Below are 20,684 nucleotides of genomic sequence, written 5' to 3'. Positions count from 1 at the left end.
ATTTATTAAAAAGCATTATCACTCAGAGGCTGTGGAGAAAGAAATGTGAACACCTGGAACCCCGCGGGCACTGACACAGCTGACCTGAATGACTGGTCTGACTCCCCCTCCAACAGAACTTCTCCAAGTTACACTGAAAATGAATCACAGTGGACACTCAGGTGGAATGCTTTATTTTGAAAGGACTTGAGTGGTTCTTCCCTGAGGTGTCAGTTTATTTTTACCAGGACAGTGACTCTGCGTCTCTTCAAACGCCGACAAAGTCCAGGAAGTCGTCTGAAGATGTTTTCCTTGACAGCTGAGACGATGTTTGAAGCATTTACCTGAGAGATGACAGACATATTAAAGGTGTCTTATTCTGCTTCATATTCCATGTTTTTTAATCAGAGACTCTGTTAGTGTATCTTGGCATGATTCACAGGACAAAGTAATGATTCTTTATCTTATTCTAGGACTTGGTGCAGCCCCTCAGTTCATACTCTGTCTAAATAACAAGTTTTAGCTCTGCCTCTTCAATCCACTCCAGTTATAAACCACATTTAAAAACAATAAAGTTCGCAAAAGTGCTGTACATAAATATAGGGAGGTCACACAATGAGAATATAATAAAAATACAAAATGTAAAAAGGTTGACACGCCTACATAACAAACACCAACACATGACTGTAAATACAAGCAGAAACAATCAAATTAAGTATTCATCTTTCACACTGTGCTAAAAGAGTAAAACTAGAGACAATTTTTTCCTGGTTGGTGAGCTTCAGATAGCCAGCAGAGGGGCAGCCAATTGGTGCTAAAACCAATTATGGAGACGACGTTGACCATAAAAGGAAATCTGTTACGAATTGATGTCAGTGTGCAATCAAAGTAGAAAAATGTTTGAAACAAATCTATTACTTATTGATTTCTTTATCTTATTTGAAACTGTGCTTAATCAGCGGTGGAAAGTAACAAAGTACAAATAGTTTTCTTGCTGTACTTGACTAAAATTCTTTCAGGTGTCTGTAGTTTACTTGAGTATTATTTTTTCTGATAACTTTTTACCTTTTCTCCCTTCAGTTTAACACAAATATTTTAACTTTTTCTGCTTCTGACATTTTCTAAACAGGCTTTTATTTACTGTAAGTTTGAGTAATGAGTTTTGTTACATTTTACCATCAGTTTTCCTTCCAGTAAACCAATTCGAGCCTAAATGGAGGAACAATAACACAATCCTAGACAATCCTATTGGTGTATCCATCAATGGTGCTTATCACTGAAGAAGAGATGCAAGAAGCAAATATTTTATGTATAATTTATTGTAATATACTGGTTAAAGTGGACTTGAACGGCCTCTAACAGCATTCAAGGTTCAAAAGAGGATAAAAGGGAATAACACTGGCAAATAATTTTAAAGTTACTATGAGCTCAAGAAATCACAGCAAGCACACAAGCTGTTTATTGTGAACTGTGTCTGTGAAGTTAGGATTTTTTTAATATTGTGAAACATCATCATAATAATGGATTGCATTTATATAGCGCTTTTCGAGACCCTCAAAGCGCTTTACAGTTCCACTATTCATTCACTCTCACCTTCACACACTGGTGGAGGTAAGCTACAGTTGTAGCCACAGCTTTCAAACTTTTTGATTAAACTGTATTCTGCACACCTGGTAGCCACCTAAAGCTGGATTGTTACACCATGTGGCACTAACAACAATAAAGGACAGAGCCATCAAAGTGGCAGAAATGTTGTTACTGCACGGCGTCAACGCGTTAGCGCCGTCCAGTCCCGAGCCTTATATCCTACAGTCTTAGAAACACAAAACTCAGCTTGTTATTTGGTGGTTTTGAAACTAAACTTAAACAGTCTTTTTTGGCTGGTACTGAAACTCGGCTCTCACAAAAAGAAATGGCAGTATGGTGTACATTTTAGGACATCCGTCAGGTCTCAGACAAAAAGCTGTCAGGTGTCAGGTCTCAGACAAAAACTCGTCAGGTGTCAGGTCTGAGGTGTCAGGTCTCAGATGTCAGGGCCTCAATTGTCAGGTCTCAGGTGTCAGCTCTCAGTTGTCAGTTCTCAGGTCTCAGGTGTCAGAACACAAGCTATCAGACAGAGAGAAGCCTCCTTCAGGTGGCGCTGTTGTCAGGTTCCAGCCAATGACTGTAGCAAACATGGACGACGTGACAGCATCAGTAGTTCATACGATGCTGTTTTATGTTCAAGGGGTCTCCTTTCTCATACGTTTGATTCTAATTACTACCATAATGCTGTGAAATTGGGGTGTGATGTAATTGTAACAGCTTTGACAGGAAGCTGCAGTCACGCACAAACTTGCGTATCTCTGTTCGGGAATGGGAGATAGAGCGGGGGTGCAGACAGGAGCTCCAGCGTTTACGTTAAAAAACCATGACCGACTGTTTTAACCTGACAGCCTGAGGTGTTCTTCAGTATACTGGACTACCCGACAGAAGGACCCGGCACCCCGCCGCACTTTTTCGGTAAGTTAAACGTGTTTGTAAGCTTATCCGTAACCACCGTCCTTAGCTAGGTCCTGAGAGCTAGCTATAGTGATGTTCGATTCGTGAACGAATCATTCAATACTCGATAATTACTTTACTGACTCGTGAATCATGATTCACTTATGTTTAATCATGATTCATTTATGTTTAATTTTTCCACTGATTACTTTCTTAGCACTGACTGTTTTTTTTATTGCTAAGTTTGTTTCAAATATTCAGGTTCAGTCTTGGTAATTCTTAATGAAGTATTGTTCACAGTTAAATACTCAGTACAGCTTACATCCTTTGAAAGAAATCATTTGAAGCATTAATGTTTGTTGTCTGCAAAACTGTAGAACTGAAAAAAATGTAAGAATAGAACTTCAGATCCCCAGTGTGAGAGGACAGAGAAGGATCACTTGTATTTCAATTTTGAGGGACAAACATTTCAGTTTGTGATGATTCTGTTCTCGTTGTGATTACGGGAGCTGCCCTCAGATTCAGACCTCAGCACCATCCAGTGACTGCAGACAGATCATCGAACATGTTTACATGTTAACCAACACACTGTATATGCTAGCAGCTAATCTAGCACACAAATTAACAACAGAGTGATTTTAGATGTTGTAGAACTACAAGGTGATAAGCTGTGTGTTGTTAAGGAATAAACATGTATTCCTAGTGCTTATTTTCTGATTATATTGTTTTATGTATTTTAGTAATAAAGGCTTGTAAAGCAAGGCCACTTTTGACTCATAAACTAAATGCTCAGCCAGACTGGAAAACAGGAAGCTAGTGTAGAGCTATGCAAGCATATAAATAAAAACAGGAAACCAGACAAAAAGAGGAACTAGTAACATAAAAGGAGTTGTTTGTATCGAAACTATGTGTGACGTGTAAAGTACCAAAATAACACCTATATGAGACACATTTTTAGCTTCTAATGTCAGAGATTCTGCAACTGGCTTTGGGCTGTGCAGGGCTCTCTCTTCCGGAAGATGATTGAATAAAGAATTATAAATGTTTTGACCACTCCTGAGTCGGGTTTTCTCTGTTCGATCATGGGGATCAAAGAATTGGGTTTTAATAGTCTTTTTGATAATAGTGACATGGTTGAATTTACCTTGATTGAAGGAGTCGTCAGTCGCGGTAAACCCATCAGCAGATAAACTGGAGCAGCTGGGCTACGTAAAAAGTGTAGAGGACATGTTCGTGGTCACATCCAGCGGGTGTGTGGACGGGAGCGTCACGCGGACGCTCCACCTCAAGTCGCTACTGTGCAGATTCTGGCTCCAAAAGTGCAGCATGGCAGCCTTCACAAGCGGGATATTTTGGCTTCATTTTTGTACAATGGGAGGAAGTGCTGCCGCGTCGTCCAGGTTTGCTACATGGAAATTGGCTGGGACCTGACAACAGTGCCACCTGAAGGAGGCTTCTCTCTGTCTGATAGCTTGTGTTCTGACACCTGACACCTGACTTTTGAAACCTGACACCTGAGAACTGACACCTGAGAACTGACATCTGACACCTGACACCTGAGACCTGATGACTTTTTGTCTGAGACTTGACACCTGACAGCTTTTTCCTGAGACCTGAGGATGTCCTAAAATGTACACCGTATGGCTGGCTTAACACCCACATATACCGTCTTGGTTAGTGGGTACAGAAGAGTCACCGGTGTCAGGCTCAGAAGCTCAAATCCTGGCCAGTTCATTAACAAAGTATGCAGTTTGGGGGCTGATCAGCTCATGAACACAAAAAAGTATCTCCATTATCAAAACCAATGGACACAATCACTTCCTCCAGAGACTCAGGTGCACAAACATTATGTTCCTTACTTGGCTCATAGGCAAGAAAACCAGTCTCTGAAAGGTGAGTGCCAGCCACAGGTAACATAGTTTTATTGTTATTCAGCTTAGAAGTTGAGTTAATTGATTTGTTGTCAACTGGCACAGTCTTAGGAATGTTTCTAACTGACTGGAAAACACTTGAGGATAAGTCAAATGTACTCACGGGGAACATGTGGATATGGAGGAGGCAACACCCGTGATCTGCTCTCCCCTCAACAGACCAGTTGGGTCAACCTCTGAAGGGCTAGAAAGCGGGCAACTTGAAGCCCTAACTATATGATTTAGCAAAAAGGAATGTTTTAAGCCTAATCTTAAAAGAGATGGTGTCTGTCTCCCAAATCCAAACTGGAAGCTAGTTCCACAGAAGAGGGTCATGGAATCTGAAGGCTTTGCCTCGTATTCTACTTTTAAATACTCTAGGAACCACAAGCCCGTTGTCTGAGAGCGAAGTGCTCTAATGGGGTGATATAATACTATAAGGTCATTAAGATAAGATGTGGCCTGATTAATTAAGATTATGTGAGGAAGAGGATTTTTAATTCAATTCTGAATTTAACAATAAGCCAATGAAGAGGAGCCAGTATAGACGAAATAAGCTCTCCCTTTCTAGTCTCTGTCAGTATTCTCGCTGCAGCATTTTGGATCAACTGAAAGCTTTCAGGGAGGTTTTAGAACATCTTGATAATAATGAATTACGGTAGTCCAACCTAGAATAAATACATGACCTAGTTTTTTAGTCTCATTCTAATTTTAGAGATATTTTGGAAATGGAAGAAAGCAGTCCTACTTATTTGTTTAATATGTGCATTGAAGGACATATCCTGGTCAAAAAAGACTCCAAGGTTCCTCACAGTGTTACTGGAGGCCAAGGTAATGCCATCCAGAGTAAGTATCTGTGTTAGCTATCATATTTCTCTGATTTTTTGGGCCAAGAACAATAACCTCGGTTTTATCGGAATTTAGAAGCAGAAAAGGGTCGCGCAACATCGGGGGAAGGTGCCTCGATGCGCACGGTCGCTCAACCTTCACTCCTTCCCGCTCCAGTCCAAGCGTGGTCGCTTTTTTGTCTAATGTCACCAAGACCTACTATACTCAAGCTCTTTTAGACTCCGGGGCTGAACAGAATTTGATTGACAGCAGTCTGGTACGTCTTCTCGGTACTAAAACGCAGCTTCTAGAGGTCCCTGTTTCGGTTGTTGCCCTCAATGGTCAGGCTTTGCCCTCGGTCACCCATGAAACGGAACCTGTCTCATTAATTCTCTCGGGCAATCATCGCAAATTTCTCCGTTTTTTTGTTTTCGCGTCCCCTGATTCCCCTGTAGTCTTGGGCTATCCTTGGTTCGAACGCCACAATCCCCATATCAACTGGGCCACACGTCGTATAGAGAGTTGGAGTAGCCACTGTTTGTCACACTGTCTGCGGTCTGCTTTACCTCCTTCTGCAGACGGTGCTCCCGAATCGACACAAAAAGATTTGGACCTGTCGTCTGTGCCGGAGGTCTATCATGATCTGAGGTCAGTTTTCAAACGTCGCGCTCTGTCTCTGCCTCCTCACCGGCCGTATGACTGTTCTATTGAATTGTTGCCTGGAGCTTTGCTGCCTACTAGTCGGCTGTACAACCTCTTCGGGCCGGAGAGGGCTGCCATGGAAGCCTATATTACGGAGTCTCTGGGGGCAGGCTTGATTCGGCCATTCTCTTCACCCGTGGCTGCAGGGGGTTTTTTTGTAGGGAAAAAGGATGGATCTCTCAGACCTTATGTTGACTATTGTGGACTTATTTCCATCACTGTGAGGAATAAATATCCACTTCCACTGCTTTCTTCCACCTTTGTTCCGTTACAGGAAGCGGTTGTCTTCACTAATTTGGACCTACGTAATGCGTATCACTTGGTATGTATACGTCAGTGGGATGAGTGGAAGACGACGTTCAACACTCCGCTGGGACATTATGAGTATATGGTAATGCCATTTGGACTGACTCTGATCAATGATGTGTTGCGGGACTTTTTGAACCGTTTTGTCTTTGTCTATCTGGACGACATTCTCATTTTTTCCCGATCACTGGGTGACCACGTACAGCAGGTGCGCTGTGTATTACAGCGGCTTCTGGAAAATAAACTGTTAGTGAAAGCTGAGAAATGTGTCTTCCAATGCGGGGTCAGTGTCCTTTTTGGGTTACGTACTGGAAAAGGGACAGCTCAGAGCCGACCCCTGTAAGCTTGAAGCCATTGGGAGTTGGCCGACCCCTGTAAGCTTGAAGCCATTGGGAGTTGGCCGACCCCTTCCACACACAAGCAATTGCAGAGGTTGGGATTCGCTAATTTTTAGCGGCGGTTCATTAAGAATTTCAGTCGAGTTGTGCTTCCGCTTACTAGTTTGACATCTCCTGCTCGTGTTTTTCAGTGGACGCCGGAAGCCGAATGGGCTTTTTCACGGCTTAAGGAGCTGTTTTGCTCCGCTCCCATCCTCGCCCACCCCGACGTGTCCAGACAGTTTGATGTTAAAGTTGATGCTTCCGATACGGGCGCGGGAGCCGTGCTGTCTCAGATTTCGCCGGACGATGGGCATCTCCACCCGTGCGCTTTTTTTTTTTTTTTTTTGCCTGTTCCGATCTTTAGCCATCAGAATTGTTGTCTGAAGACCAAGAAAGATGCCAATCGGCTTTACTTTACCAATTGGTAAATTATGTATGTCTGCACACTGCGCGCTTTGCCTGTCATCCCGGCATTTATCGTATGGTGTCTTTGTTGAAACGGTCCTTTTGGTGGCCTTCGTTGGAGAGGGATGCGTGCGAGTATGTTGTGGCTTGCGAAGTTTGTGCACGTTCTAAAAGCCGTCACCAGGCGCCTTCTGGGCTTTTGCATCCCCTGCTCGTCCCCAGTCACCCGTGGTCGCACATCGCTGTGGACTTTGTCACAGGGCTGCCACGTTCCTCTGGTCACTCGGTCATCCTTACCATCGGCCCATTTTGTTCCCTTGCCTAAACTCCCTTCCGCCCTTGAGACTGCTCACTTACTCGTTGTTCATGTTTTTCGGCTGCATGGGATTCCCCAGGACATTGTGTCTGACAGGGGACCTCAGTTTGTGTCACGTGTGTGGAAGGGGTTTTGTGCTGCCTTGGGGATGGGGGTGAGCCTCTCCTCGGGCTATCACCCACAGTCTAATCGACAAACTTAAAGGACGAACCAACAACTGGAATCCGCGCTCTGTTGTGTGGTTTTGGCTAATCCTGCTTCCTGGAGCTCTCATCTCTCCTGGATAGAATATGCACATAACTCTCTCACCTGTTCTGTCCCCGGTTTCTCTCCGTTTGAGGTTTGTTTGGGTTATCAGCACCCACTGTTTCCTTCTAAGGAGGCGGAGGTTGCAGTCCCAGTGGTGCAGGACCACCTGCGCCGCAGCAGGAGGATTTGGCGTCAGACCAAGGTGGCATTGCTTCGGACTGTGACACGAGCTCCCTGTACGGTGGATCGGAGGAGATCTCCTGCTCCTCTATAATCCGTGGGACAGAAGGTGTGGCTGTCGTCTGCAACTGTTCCTTTGAAATGTATGTCTAGAAAGCTGGCTGAGGATCCAAACGCATCATGGACATGACTCCTTAGGGACTAATAAGAAATCCAGATCATACATAGTCCAGTCAGGAGGCAGAGAGTATAGGCGGAACTGCAGGCATGTCCTCCCAGTCCCTGAAGCACCACCACAACACGGAGATTCCCACGATGACTCTACCGTGGTCCAACCATCAACCACCTGTTCCCCAGAGCACTCCCAAAGACCTGTGCAACACGCCCTAGAAACAGACATGTAGCCTCACACAAAACTTGACACAGCCCCCTGTCCAGTCCCCCTGTTGCCTGGCAAGTAATGCTTACATTACACGATCTGGGAGAGTTTGCAAGCCAAACCCCAAGTATGAACACTAAGGCATAGGAGATGGACCGTAAAAAAAAAAAGAAAGAAAAGAAAGGAAAAGAAAACGAAATCCATGGAAACTACATGTAACGTGATGTTGACAAGGTCAAATGTAAAATGTTTACTATATTCTTACCAATGACAGTTCCAGGTTTGAAGTGAATGGTTAATGTCCAGGCTATAATGTTGTGGATTAGAATCTGTTGTTTATACAGTCTCAACCTAAAGAAAGGGGACGTAGAACATCTGACTGGTATTGTTTAATAATGGGGGTTTAGTGCACTGCGCATGCATGCAGTAAGAAAACGCTGGAGTCAAGCTGCTTGCATGTAATGCCTGCTCAGTTACCCATTAAACAAACCTTGCAAGGAATCACAAATCCAGCGTCTTTACTAAACATCAAACATTGTCCTTTGAGATTTTAACATAAGACTGAGGATGATATAAGACTAAAGATTTAAACAGTTTTAGATCCATTACACTCACTGAGCACTCTACAGCCTGGTAACACATAAACTTTAAATAAAAACTAGTGTAATTTGTTCTTTTCATGTAATAACATCATTCACATTATGATCAACAGCTAGATTCACAGTTAAGTAAACCTAATGAGGGAGACCATCAGGACCAAGCTGGGTTTCCTGGGTCCAGAGGTTTGGAGAAACTTCCTCCCTTTCTTTTATCACAGCTGTCCTGTGCCAGATGTTCTGTTGACCCACTGAGAGAGGCATAATTTCAGAAACATCAGAAAGACTGAAGCTCATTGCAGAGATCAATGATCTTCACCATTGATCTCTACAGCTCCCTCAGAGGGAAATCTTCAGAGCTTCACTGTTGGCCCGCTCCAGAAAATGGATAAACCAAGTTTCATGAACAGTGTGATGGACACCTTTACTTTGTGTAATGTTAGACGTACTCAGATAATCTTCAGAGGCCCTGGACTTTTACATAAAAATATTATATTCAGTCCTGTAGAAAGTTATATATTTAAATATACATTATCCTGTCTGGTTACTCTGGAGCTATACTTTTACAGTTTTATGTCAGTAAAGAAGTTCAATCCGTACTTCAACTTTTACTGAAGCTTTATTTTAACACAAGTATCTGTACTTATACTGAAGTAAATACTGCCTGTAAATTAGCCACCTGTGGTATTAATCTGAATAATACACTTCTGTTTCAAGTCAAAATCAGAGCTGACTTTGGTTGCAGCTGATTAGCTCAGTGTCAGGGTTACTGGTTTGCTTCCCAGCTTGCATTTGTCCTACCTGCAGAGGGGGAGTTCCAGGACTGAAGTTAGGTAAATGGCTGTCAGCTCTCTGCAGAGAGATGCAGACCAGCAGCAGAAACACAGAGAATTCACTAAGCTTCATCTACAATTTCATCAGGTGATTAATAAATCTTGACAACCCACAAATGCCTTGTCTTCTTCTGTGAAAACAAAAGGCTGAAGCAGACAATAACTGAAGAGAGATTCAGTAATCCTCTTAGCCTGCTTTAAGAGTCACATGACTAGAGGATGACATCACACTGACGCGCCAATCACTGATGGACCTATAACCCCCTTATTAATCAGTTGCCTACAGAACATCTGTTTAAATAAAGCTTTATTTTAGAAAGAGGCTTTATATGAGGCTCCTTTTTTCCAAGAAAGATGTACAGGTCTATTTCGACACAGAACCATACACCTGTGTGTACCTAGGTGTATGTTTTCTTTCTTATTGGTGTTTTTCTTTATTTGCTCTTTGCTTCACTGCATAATGAAAAGCAGTTTAATTAACTGCATTTTCATTACTTGCTGCAGCCCACTTCTGTGGCTGAAAAAAAGTGTGTAAACTTATTTTAAACTAAAATTTTTTTTAGTCTTACTTAGACCTTTTCAAGAATCCAGAGTTGTAGTTTTTGTGTTGAGCAGGAGTTCCTATCCGCTGTAACAGTGAACTCATTGTATCAGCCCCTGAAGGAGTTTCAAATTATCTGACATAATAGATTTGGCCCACTGCTGTCTCAGGGAGTGAATGGTGAATGGTCACTGAAGGCAGCAGTGACTCTGCACACTTAGATCTATTTTGGACTCGGACCACTCCTACAGTCTGCTATGAAATTTATCTCAGTGACTGGACTTCACTTCAGTTCTGCTCTTAAACCAAGAATGTTACAGGACTCAGAGCAGCGTTGAAGTTAATCTCCAAGAATGAAGGGACTAACTGTCCCACAAACTCAGAATACACCTAACATTTAGAAATTTCATGTACCATAATAATAATGTTGCAGTGTTCACACCTATTTACACACAAGGCAAAGTGTCATCAAGTATTTAAAATTATGATTTATTGGTGACACAGAGCAGACTGATCAGCTGACCACATAGTCTTACAGATTTACACTTAATTATGTATTACATAGTATCAGTCAGAATGTTTTTATCATTGCACTCTGGCTTGTTCACTAATATATTTCTTATCAGGTTTATTGATTCCTCCTTAACTAAAACTTACTCTCTGCAGTAGGGGGTGGGGTCTTAAATAACTTTCAGCATTAGAGATGAAAAAAAAACACGACAAGAAACCCATTAATTGATCCATTAATTACTTGCACATGGTGTTACTATTGTGCTCTGGATCTTCTGGCTTCACAGAAGAACATGAGAAGAAAAGCAGTTCTCACACTCTGAAGGCCAATTCCATCTTCTCCATCACTTCCCCTTTAAAGCTACTCTACCCACCAAGCACCATCCACCATCAAATCAGGAGACTGGTGATTATTATATGAGGTAGTGAAAGTTTGTTTAATTAATGTTGAGGCTACAGATGAATCTTTTCTATTCTGTGTGGATTCGCATGTTAACCCTCAGGTCAGACTTACAGCTGAATGTTTTTCCTCATTCTGAGCAGCCAAAGGATTTCTCCCATGTGTGAATCCTCAGGAGTTGTTTCAAATTTCCAAAGAGGCCAAATGTCTTGCCACACTCAGGGCAACTGAATGATTTCTCTCCTGTGTAACTTTTTTGTAGTGATGGGTCGGTCACAAATGAAATGGCTCTTAGAGCTGACTCTTTGAAGTGAACGATGCAAGCCGTGGGGTTTTTTTTCTTTCTCTTGCCCTCTCGCTCACTTTTTTTTGCTTCACGCTGCATGTCACTCTTGTGTTTCTGCTGAGCAGAGACGGGAGGGGCTTAGGCACCGTGTTTCCTGCCAGGTAAGCGATGCTCTGCAACGTGGTGACATCATTCAGGGCGACTGGAATTGATAAGGGAATCGTTTGCAAAAATGGCAAACAATTCCAAGGAATTGAAACAGTGGGAACCGGTTCTCAACAAGAACCGGGTTTCGATATCCATCTCTACTAGTGACCAAATTTTTCCCAGTCCAGCCCTGACAACAGATGTTCAGAATGAAATCTGTATTTTCTTTTGAAAACCTTACGCTCATTCTTTTACCACCATGCTGCATCACCTGTTCTTTGATCACTGTAAGCTTTCAGAAACTGAGGAAACCACTGATAAAGGTATCATTTTAAAAGGTGTACGTTGCCCCGTCCTTCAGTTATGGCATAAGAACATTTTCAGAAAACTTGACCTCTGACTTTTACTTTGAGGTTGAGTGTCAATGGAAAATTGTACTAGTAGTCAGTATAATCTTTTAATGATATAAGTTTGAATATGGTAGAATACTGCATGTAACCATTTGTGTTTATTGAAAGGATGTCTCATCCTAGGAAGTCTGTAACATTCCAGGGTGTTCTGGCTTTCACCCCCACATCCTAGGAGCATGGGAAAAGGTCGTACCTTGTTTTATTGTTTTACGGTAGGATTAACGTAGTTATATCTGTTTCCAGTCTAAGTGGTTTTGGTTAGATGAACTGCTGGACTTCCAGTCCAGCAGGTTTAGGGAAATCACTTATGGGGTCACACTCTGACCACACAAGCACCCACTGAAGTGTATAAATAAAGGACCAGGGCAAGTCCTCAGGGCCACTCTCTGAGACTCACTCTTGGGGTGTGAGTTCTGGAGGCTGCCCTTGCTAGCAAGAAATTCTGTGTGTTTCTCCTCTCTGATTCTCTACTGAAGAAGTGTTTTAGAATATATCTCTTAACATTGAGAAAAATGATAATTACTTCTTTCTTGAGTTATCACATTCACAAGATTTACTGAAAACTAAAAAGTACTTCAGTAAATATATTGTTATTGTGCAGGAGCATCACAAGCATTTAAGTTTTTGAGAAAAACATGTCAAATTGTGAATGTGAGTATGAGCACAGAGAAAGGAGATGATAGTGGACATGAACAAGAAGAAGAGGCCTCGCCAGCCACTGTTTATCCAGGAGAGTGAAGTGGAGAGGGTGAGCAGCTTTTGGCAACTGAGCATTCACATCAGTGAGGACCTCACTTGGACACTGAACACCACACAGCTGGTCAAGAAGGCTCAGCAGCGGTTGTATTTCCTGAGGAGGCTGAGGAAATTTGGTATGTTGGCCAAGATCCTCAGCAGCTTCTACAGCTGCACTGTGGAGAGCACATTGGTCAGCCGCATCACTGCATGGTACGGCAGCACTACTGCTATGGATCGCAAACGCCTGCAGAGAGTGATAACAACTGCGGAGAAGATCATCAGGACTCTGCTGCCCTCTCTGCAGAGCATCTACCATCGCAGAGTCCAGAGGAGAGCTGCCTCCACCCACAAAGACCCCACACACCCTCAACACGGACTGTTCACACTTCTGCCCTCGAGACGAAGGTTTAGAAGTGTGAAAGCCAGAACCTCCTGACTCAACAACTCCTTCAGCCCCACTGCTATCAGACTCCTGAACAGCTGACGTAACTCAACTGCAATTTGCACAACAAGGAACTTTGCACACTAAGTTCATTTTGCACATTAAGCTCCTTTGTACATCCATCTACATTGACATCTGCATACCTCACTTGTCTACACTTATTTTTGTCCTTATTTTTATCTTTATTTATCTTCATATTTTGTCTTATTTTTATACTTATTTTTATCTTGTTCCTTTAACCCTTACCCTAACTTGGCATTTGCGTATGGACAGGAAAGGAAGAATTTCATTGCACAGAGAAATGCTATTTCTTCTGTATACATGACAATAAACACTTTGAATCTTTGAATCTTGAAACTTTGAAAAACTCGCTCGAGGAAATGACACACAGTCAGGATTTCTTTGATTCTTTATTTAACGTGAAACCTTCCCAGCTTGGAGAAAAAACACAGGGTGATCCTGAGATTTCGTAATGACGAAACAGCAGCTTCAGATAAGACTTTCTGGTAGCTGAGATCAGCACCGTGTTAAGCACGAACACTTTGACCAGACTTTGTGCGTGTACATTTTTATCCACAAAGTTGTTGAAAGGGGGCAAAACCCATCAGAGTATGGATGACATGTAACAGTAAAAGACACTGAATTAAAACAAATGTGATTAAACAGAAGATTTCCAACAAAGACATAACACAGCCACAAAAATAAAAGGGTTAAAGTATTTTTAAAAATTCAAAATTAAGATAAAAACAACTATTTGTATCAAGTTATGTCACATTTTCTCAAAAACAATAAAAGTAATAAAGAAAAATGGTAATTCAAATAAAAAATTAAGTATAATATATAAGAAAATGTTTGGTTTGTAGTGCCACCTTTTGTGTAGGAACACATGAGTAAAAATGTCATTGATCCAGCGTTGATGAATCATATCAAGAAGTCAAAGTCTTTATGCCTTAGACTTTATGGAAGCAGCTTTTTGTTGTTAATTTCTGAACTCTTGTGCTGCTTTTCCCTAACTCAGTAAGCCGTTGTAGAAATGACAAAATAAAGTAAATAGTGCACAGCGTGCGGTTCCTTTTTGTTACACGCTGATCACCGGTTACAAGCTGACTTCTTAAATTAATCTGTTTTTATTATGATATCAAACGTCATGTATCTGTTTTTGTCTCATCTCTCGTGCAAATTTCAGACAGGTGCTCTAAAAACTTCACCTCAATGCCGTGACCCGGATTCGAACCGGGGTTGCTGCGGCCACAACGCAGAGTACTAACCACTATACGATCACGGCTGGTCAGCTGCAGGCTGAACGTCCATGTAGTCAATCACCTCCAATCCACAGGAGTCATTGTCTGAGCAGGCGTGATAGTATAGTGGTTAGTACTCTGCGTTGTGGCCGCAGCAACCCCGGTTCGAATCCGGGTCACGACAGAGTGGATATGATTTCAGTTTGGGGAGCTTCACTCTTTAAGTGGTGACTAGTTGTTTGTGTGTGTTTCCTTTTTTTCTCTTTTGTTCTCTTCTCACTCTACGTCCTGAGTACTGAGTCAGGACGTAGAGTGAGTACTCAGTACTGTTTTTTGAGGCAACGAGTTTCCAAACATTTTTTAAGTTCTGGGAACTGATTAGACTGGAACATTTTATGCCTTTACCGACCTCTTGTGGTAAGATGTGATCATGTGTTTGCTTTGCTGAATTATTTGTCACTTAATGCTTTTAGGCTGCACTGATTGACTGATTGTCCACCTGCTCCAACTCCTTATGAAACATATGTGTAATTGAATAATGATTGAAACTCTAATCATTATTCTGATGACAGTACAAAACTTGACTTTTACCTCGAGGTTGAGGAAAATCCTAGTTGTTTCTTTCTTGCGTTGTCACATTCACAAGAATTACAGAAATCTAAAAAGTGTTCCAGTAAATATGTTGTTATACTGCAAGAGCATCACAAGCATTCAACATGAAACCTTCCCAGCTTGGAGAAAAAACACAGGGTGATCCTGAGATTTCGTAATGTTGAAACAGCAGCTTCAGATAAGACTTTCTGGTAGCTGAGATCAGCACCGTGTTAAGCACGAACACTTTGACCAGACTTTGTGCGTGTACATTTTTATCCACAAAGTTGTTGAAAGGGGGCAAAATCCATCAGAGTATGGATGACATGTAACAGTAAAAGACACTGAATTTAGGGTTAGATTAGATCTAAGATTTCCAACAAAGACATAACAGCCACAAAAATAAAAGGGTTAAAGTATTTTTAAAAATTCAAAATTAAGATAAAAACAACTATTTGTATCAAGTTATGTCACATTTTCTCAAAAACAATAAAAATAATAAAGTAAAATAGTTATTCAAATAAAAAAATGTAGTATAAAATATAAGAAAATGTTTGGTTTGTAGTGCCACCTTTTGTGTAGGAACACATGAGTAAAAATGTCATTGATCCAGCGTTGATGAATCATATCAAGAAGTCAAAGTCTTTATGCCTTAGACTTTATGGAAGCAGCTTTTTGTTGTTAATTTCTGAACTCTTGTGCTGCTTTTCCCTAACTCAGTAAGCCGTTGTAGAAATGACAAAATAAACTAAATAGTGCACAGCGTGCGGTTCCTTTTTGTTACACGCTGATCACCGGTTACAAGTTGACTTCTTAAATTAATCTGTTTTTATTATTATATCAAACGTCATGTATCTGTTTTTGTCTCATCTCTCGTGCAAATTTCAGACAGGTGCTCTAAAAGCTTCACCTCAATGCCGTGACCCGGATTCGAACCGGGGTTGCTGCGGCCACAACGCAGAGTACTAACCACTATACGATCACGGCTGGTCAGCTGCAGGCTGAACGTCCATGTAGTCAATCACCTCCAATCCACAGGAGTCCATTTTAAACCCACTAAGCAGGACTGTACGTTTTAAGTTTGACACGTTTAGGTCGCATCAACATTAGAACTACAAACATTTTGTGCTTTTCACTGCCAGTTACAGTCTGGACCTTGCTTTTTTTTCTTATTTCACCGTAAAAACTGGAATCTGCGTGTAACAGCTGACCTGTACGATGTGCAGAAGAACACCAAAATGTATTTACGGTCAGACCACGAGATGTCCCTGTGTTAATGCAGATACTGTTACTGTGCCACGTGCATAAATGTGCGCATCGTAGACACAGAGTTTGAGATCGATATGAAGGAAAAAACACAATAAAGATTGCAGATGATCATTTTCTGAGCAGCCGTGATCGTATAGTGGTTAGTACTCTGCGTTGTGGCCGCAGCAACCCCGGTTCAAATCCGGGTCACGACAGAGTGGATATGATTTTAGTTTGGGGAGCTTCACTCTTTAAGTGGTGACTAGTTGTTTGTGTCTGTTTCCATTTTTTGTCTTTTGTTCTCTTCTCACTCTACGTCCTGAGTACTGAGTCAGGACGTAGAGCGAGTACTCAGTACTGGTTTTTTGAGGCAACGAGTTTCCAAACATTTTTTAAGTTCTGGGAACTGATTAGACTGGAACATTTTATGCCTTTACCGACCTCTTGTGGTAAGATGTGATCATGTGTTTGCTTTGCTGAATTATTTGTCACTTAATGCTTTTAGGCTGCACTGATTGACTGATTCTCCACCTGCTCCAACTCCTTATGAAACATATGTGTAATTGAATAATGATTGAAACTCTAATCATTATTCTGATGACAGCACAAAGACGACAGATATTCAAAATGAAATCTCTATTTTCTTTTACAAACGTTATGCTCATACTTCTACCGCCATGCTGCAAGACCTGTTCTTTGATTAAGCGTTCAGAAACTGAGGAAACTACTGATGAAGGTATCCATTTAAAAGGTATACTTTGCCTCATGCTCGAGTTATCGCATGAGAACATTTTCAGAAAACTTGGCCTCTGACTTTTACCTCGAGGTTGAGGAAAATCCTAGATTAACACAGGGATCTATATGAAGAAAGAAAGCACAATACAGACTGTAAGTGCAACTAAAAGCCAAACGTGTTTTCGTGTTGTAGTGTACATGATAGGTTTGTAGCTTAAACCTATTCGCTGGAACGTTGAAGACAATATAATTACACAGCAAAAGCATTGAACACCAAGTAGGCAAAGTTCTTCATGTTTCTCGTGCACAGGAGAGAACCGGACAAACGCCGTTCCTTCGCTTGACCCTAGTTGCTCTCGTCCGCTCCCCCATAACATTGTTCTTTTATTGAGCTCACATGAATATACATAGGTTCATTAACATATGACGTCTACATACAAACAAAGAGTACCTTGCCAGAATGTGGGTGTGAATGCCAGAACACTCTGGAATGCACACAAAGCCTTTGCAGACTATTAAGGATCACACATCCTATCACTACACAATCGATTATACACCTCTAAGCATATATGGTTAAATATTTCTAAGCATAAATGACAATAAACAATACAATCTAACAGTACAGGTGACAGGTTGCTATGCAGCCATGATCGTATAGTGGTTAGTACCCTGCGTTGTGGCCGCAACAACCCCGGTTTGACTTCGGGTCACGGCAGAGTGGTTGTGAGTTCAAATTGGGGAGCTTCATGTTTTAAGTGATGACTAGTTGTTTTCATTTTTATAATCTTGTAGTGCCCAGGATTTAGAGTCAGTACTGAGTACTGTTTTTTTTAGGCAAGGAATTTCTAAATTTGTTCCTGGAACTAATTCTGTACCTTTTCATGCCTTTACCAACCTCTTGTGGTAAGATGTGATCATGTAAATACTGTGCTGAATAACTTGTCAGTTACTGCCTTTAGGTAACACTGAATGTCTATATATTTGTTAATTATGGAAATATTTATTAGTTCTGGTGGTACATTTTTATTTGCCGCAGACAGTGACTGAAACTAATTTACTCCTGACTCCATGGGCCCCGACGTGAACCTTGGAGTGCATACTTCATGGTTTTCATGTTCAAATTTCCTACATAGACTTTAAAGCTTTAGATTAATTTTTCAGAAATTAGAAGTACAGTAATTATAGTGAGCAAAAAGAGTAAAAAGACATTTGAAGAGCAATAATATTTCTGTGATGCTTTAGATATGTTTAAAAGATCATTCATATAATTTTATTCTACCGAACACCTAAACTCTTCAGCATGGTCAGAAGTTATATTGAACCCCTTAAAGCAGGGTTAGGGAACGTTAGTCCTTGAGAGCCGGTGTCCTGCAGGTTTTAGATCTCACCCTGGGTCACCACACCTGACTCAAATGATTAGGTCATTACAAGGCCTCTGGAGAACTGCAAGACATGTTGAAGAGCTAATTTAGCCATTTAAATCAGCTGTGTTGGATCAAGGACACATCTAAAACCTGCAGGACACCGGCTCTCGAGGCCTGGAGTTCCCTGCTCCTGCTTTAAAGAGAAGAAGCAAGAAGCACAAACCTCCAAACAGGAAGTGGTGATAAGTGTTCCACATGTCTTCCTCGCGCCCTCTTGAACATGTCCTCTCAGAGTCTGAGCAGACTCTCCACCAGTGTCACAAAGACCCCTTTGGATCGAGTCTTCAAAACTCTCACAGCAATGGAGAAAAGGCCGTCTTCTCCCGCTCGATCAGAAATGACACAGTCCAGACCATCCTGACAAAAATCGGAGAAAAATTTCCACAAGAAACTCTCCTCAACAACATTGCAAACTTTGCACCAGTTCTGCTCACTACAATCAGACCATCAGAGGGGTACCTGTACCACCCTCCTGGGAAGAGCTGACGAGAGCCCCAGACAAGGGGTCACCCAGCAGCCACGGAGCAGAAGCCAGAGAGGGCTGCAGTGATGTGCCCGCCGGCTCTGCCGGAAGTCAGCTGTGCCAGAGTGGACCGAGCCCCAGAGCCCACAGAAGGGGCCCAACCCACCCTGATAGCTAACAGAGAACAGGGGTGTGTGAAGACCCCATAACTCCCTCCGTCTAGTGCAGTGTTGCTGCACGCTGTTCTAAAGTGCATTTAAAACATGGGAGGGCATGGTGTTGTTAACAGGACATATTGGCATTATTATTTTTAAGAGAATCTGAACTTATTCTTACAGCTAACATATCAACAACAGTAATTGAAAAAGGTAAATAATTCCAATAACAATAACAATGCTCCACATCTTTGTTTTGTAAGAGTCCACATATAAGTTTCCAGATAGCAGGATTTTAGTGTTTGAGTATTCTTCAGGACTTAAGAATATTAACAAAAGGAGCATCTTCACGCCACAAAGCTGATTGGAACCACACATGTCTTCCAACATCCACAGATCTGTGTTTTACAATTAAGAGGAAGTTTGCATGATGTTTTCCAAGTGCTCAAATCCTCAGAGGCCTATTTAGGAATAAATGGCTGCATTACAAAAATAGTTATTTAGATAAAACATAACTTTAAATTTTCATTAATGGTTACTCATGCATATGTGAAATAGAGTCCCAGATAATTTGGTTTACTTATTTCTAATTTATTACCTCAGCCAAAGTTAAAGCTTCTGTGGACAAAAGCAATTTAATCTTTCACAATCAAGCTCTTCAAGTGAGAAAAGGAAAACCCAGCTGGGTAACTGCAGATTACCCAGCTGGGTTTTCAGTACCTGACCAGAAAAATGTTGGATGTAAATGACATCATTTAAATAGCTGCATTACTGGATTGTGTTATTGTGGCATTTCTTAGGCATATGTTAAAAACGAGAGTAAAACAATTTCTTAATAATTTTTACATCACAAATACGTTAATGTAGTAGAGAGAAATGATGCAGGTCACGGCATAAAAAAGTAAAATCTAATTCCCTGAACTTAAAAACAAAAAAGGAAACTCATTGCCTCAAAAAAATTGTTTTCTCTACTCATGTCATTATGAGTAGGCCTCAGTTTCTTGCTTTTCAAGAATGGGGATTTAATGAATTAAAAGAATTTGTGTGTCTTGTCAGTCACAAAGTAAACATGCTCTTCTTTTATTTTTAACTCTAAACATTTTATTAAATAGGACTTTATCCATCTACAGGCCGAGAATGCCATGAAGGGGATCAGTTAGAAATACAACTACCTTACGTTTCACACTCCTTTTATTATAAATAATCAAATTGTTACATGTTTAAATTTACAAAAAAAAAATGTCAAAATCAGTGTGTTAATGCTAGCTTATTTTAATAAACACAACTGTCATATAACAAAGTAGAGTGGCACATGCCACCCCATGCCAACACAGTAGAGCCGCCTCTGATATCTAGGACAGGTGTGTGTCATGGTGGTCCATAGGCAGATGTCAATAAACACTATTGCCCCCACACCCCGCTCCTGTCCGCCCACTTCACTAATCTGAGCCATGGTTTTAGTAACCCCTATCACACAGGTCACGCACACACGGACTCCATTCAGACCAGATCTTTTCTTTGTACTACTTCCAAGCACTTTACAACTTGTTGTCTAACGTGTGCCTTTCTACTGATTTTGTATTTATGTATATTTTTTTGTTTTGTTTTGAATAAATTTCTCCTGTGTGCTATTTATTCCTGCGCCTAGTATTTATATTTTAATCCGGCAGAGGTGGTGTGGAGCACCCAACATTTGGTTGTACATGTACAATGACAATAAAGGTCTATTTTATTATATTCTATTCTGTTCTATTATTCTATCTAAGTAGGAGAATGATACGCGGGTAAAGCCAACACCGTAACAATTCC

The 20,684-nt window shown here is 41.3% G+C and overlaps 1 protein-coding gene and 4 non-coding genes across 5 annotated transcripts; 2 read left to right on the top strand and 3 right to left on the bottom strand.

The window, feature by feature from the left end:
- Positions 1 to 9,717, bottom strand: LOC102799527 (uncharacterized). The gene is made up of 3 exons (XM_035909679.2): positions 9,513 to 9,717; positions 225 to 323; positions 1 to 133 (listed from the first exon to the last, which is right to left on the bottom strand). The coding sequence occupies exons 1-3, from the start codon at positions 9,615 to 9,617 to the stop codon at positions 23 to 25; spliced, it is 315 nt and encodes a 104-aa protein (XP_035765572.1). The 5' UTR covers positions 9,618 to 9,717; the 3' UTR covers positions 1 to 22.
- Positions 9,718 to 14,231: 4,514 nt separating this feature from the next.
- On the bottom strand, positions 14,232 to 14,303 carry trnah-gug (transfer RNA histidin (anticodon GUG)). Its single transcript has one exon. It is a non-coding gene; the product is annotated as a tRNA-His (tRNA).
- Positions 14,304 to 14,371: 68 nt separating this feature from the next.
- Positions 14,372 to 14,443, top strand: trnah-gug (transfer RNA histidin (anticodon GUG)). Its single transcript has one exon. It is a non-coding gene; the product is annotated as a tRNA-His (tRNA).
- Positions 14,444 to 15,765: 1,322 nt separating this feature from the next.
- trnah-gug (transfer RNA histidin (anticodon GUG)) lies at positions 15,766 to 15,837 on the bottom strand. The gene has a single exon. It is a non-coding gene; the product is annotated as a tRNA-His (tRNA).
- A 404-nt stretch (positions 15,838 to 16,241) lies between these two features.
- trnah-gug (transfer RNA histidin (anticodon GUG)) lies at positions 16,242 to 16,313 on the top strand. Its single transcript has one exon. It is a non-coding gene; the product is annotated as a tRNA-His (tRNA).
- Positions 16,314 to 20,684: the final 4,371 nt, after the last annotated feature.

Source organism: Neolamprologus brichardi, chromosome 22 (assembly GCF_056152115.1).
Source record: "Neolamprologus brichardi isolate AB-2024 chromosome 22, ASM5615211v1, whole genome shotgun sequence".
NCBI classification, from domain to species: Eukaryota; Metazoa; Chordata; class Actinopteri; order Cichliformes; family Cichlidae; genus Neolamprologus; species Neolamprologus brichardi.
The sequence above is the reverse complement of the archived record's forward strand: the minus strand, read 5'-3'. Positions and strand labels throughout refer to the sequence as shown.

What these genes read in the sequence shown, in the direction of transcription:
- LOC102799527 (XM_035909679.2), bottom strand. Translation starts at nt 9,617, where the DNA reads ATGAAGCTTAGTGAATTCTCTGTGTTTCTGCTGCTGGTCTGCATCTCT. An exon ending in CTGGAACTCCCCCTCTGCAG is followed by an intron (nt 324 to 9,512) that starts GTAGGACAAATG and finishes GTCATCTCTCAG; the next exon opens with GTAAATGCTTCAAACATCGT. An exon ending in GACGCAGAGTCACTGTCCTG is followed by an intron (nt 134 to 224) that starts GTAAAAATAAAC and finishes ATTCATTTTCAG; the next exon opens with TGTAACTTGGAGAAGTTCTG.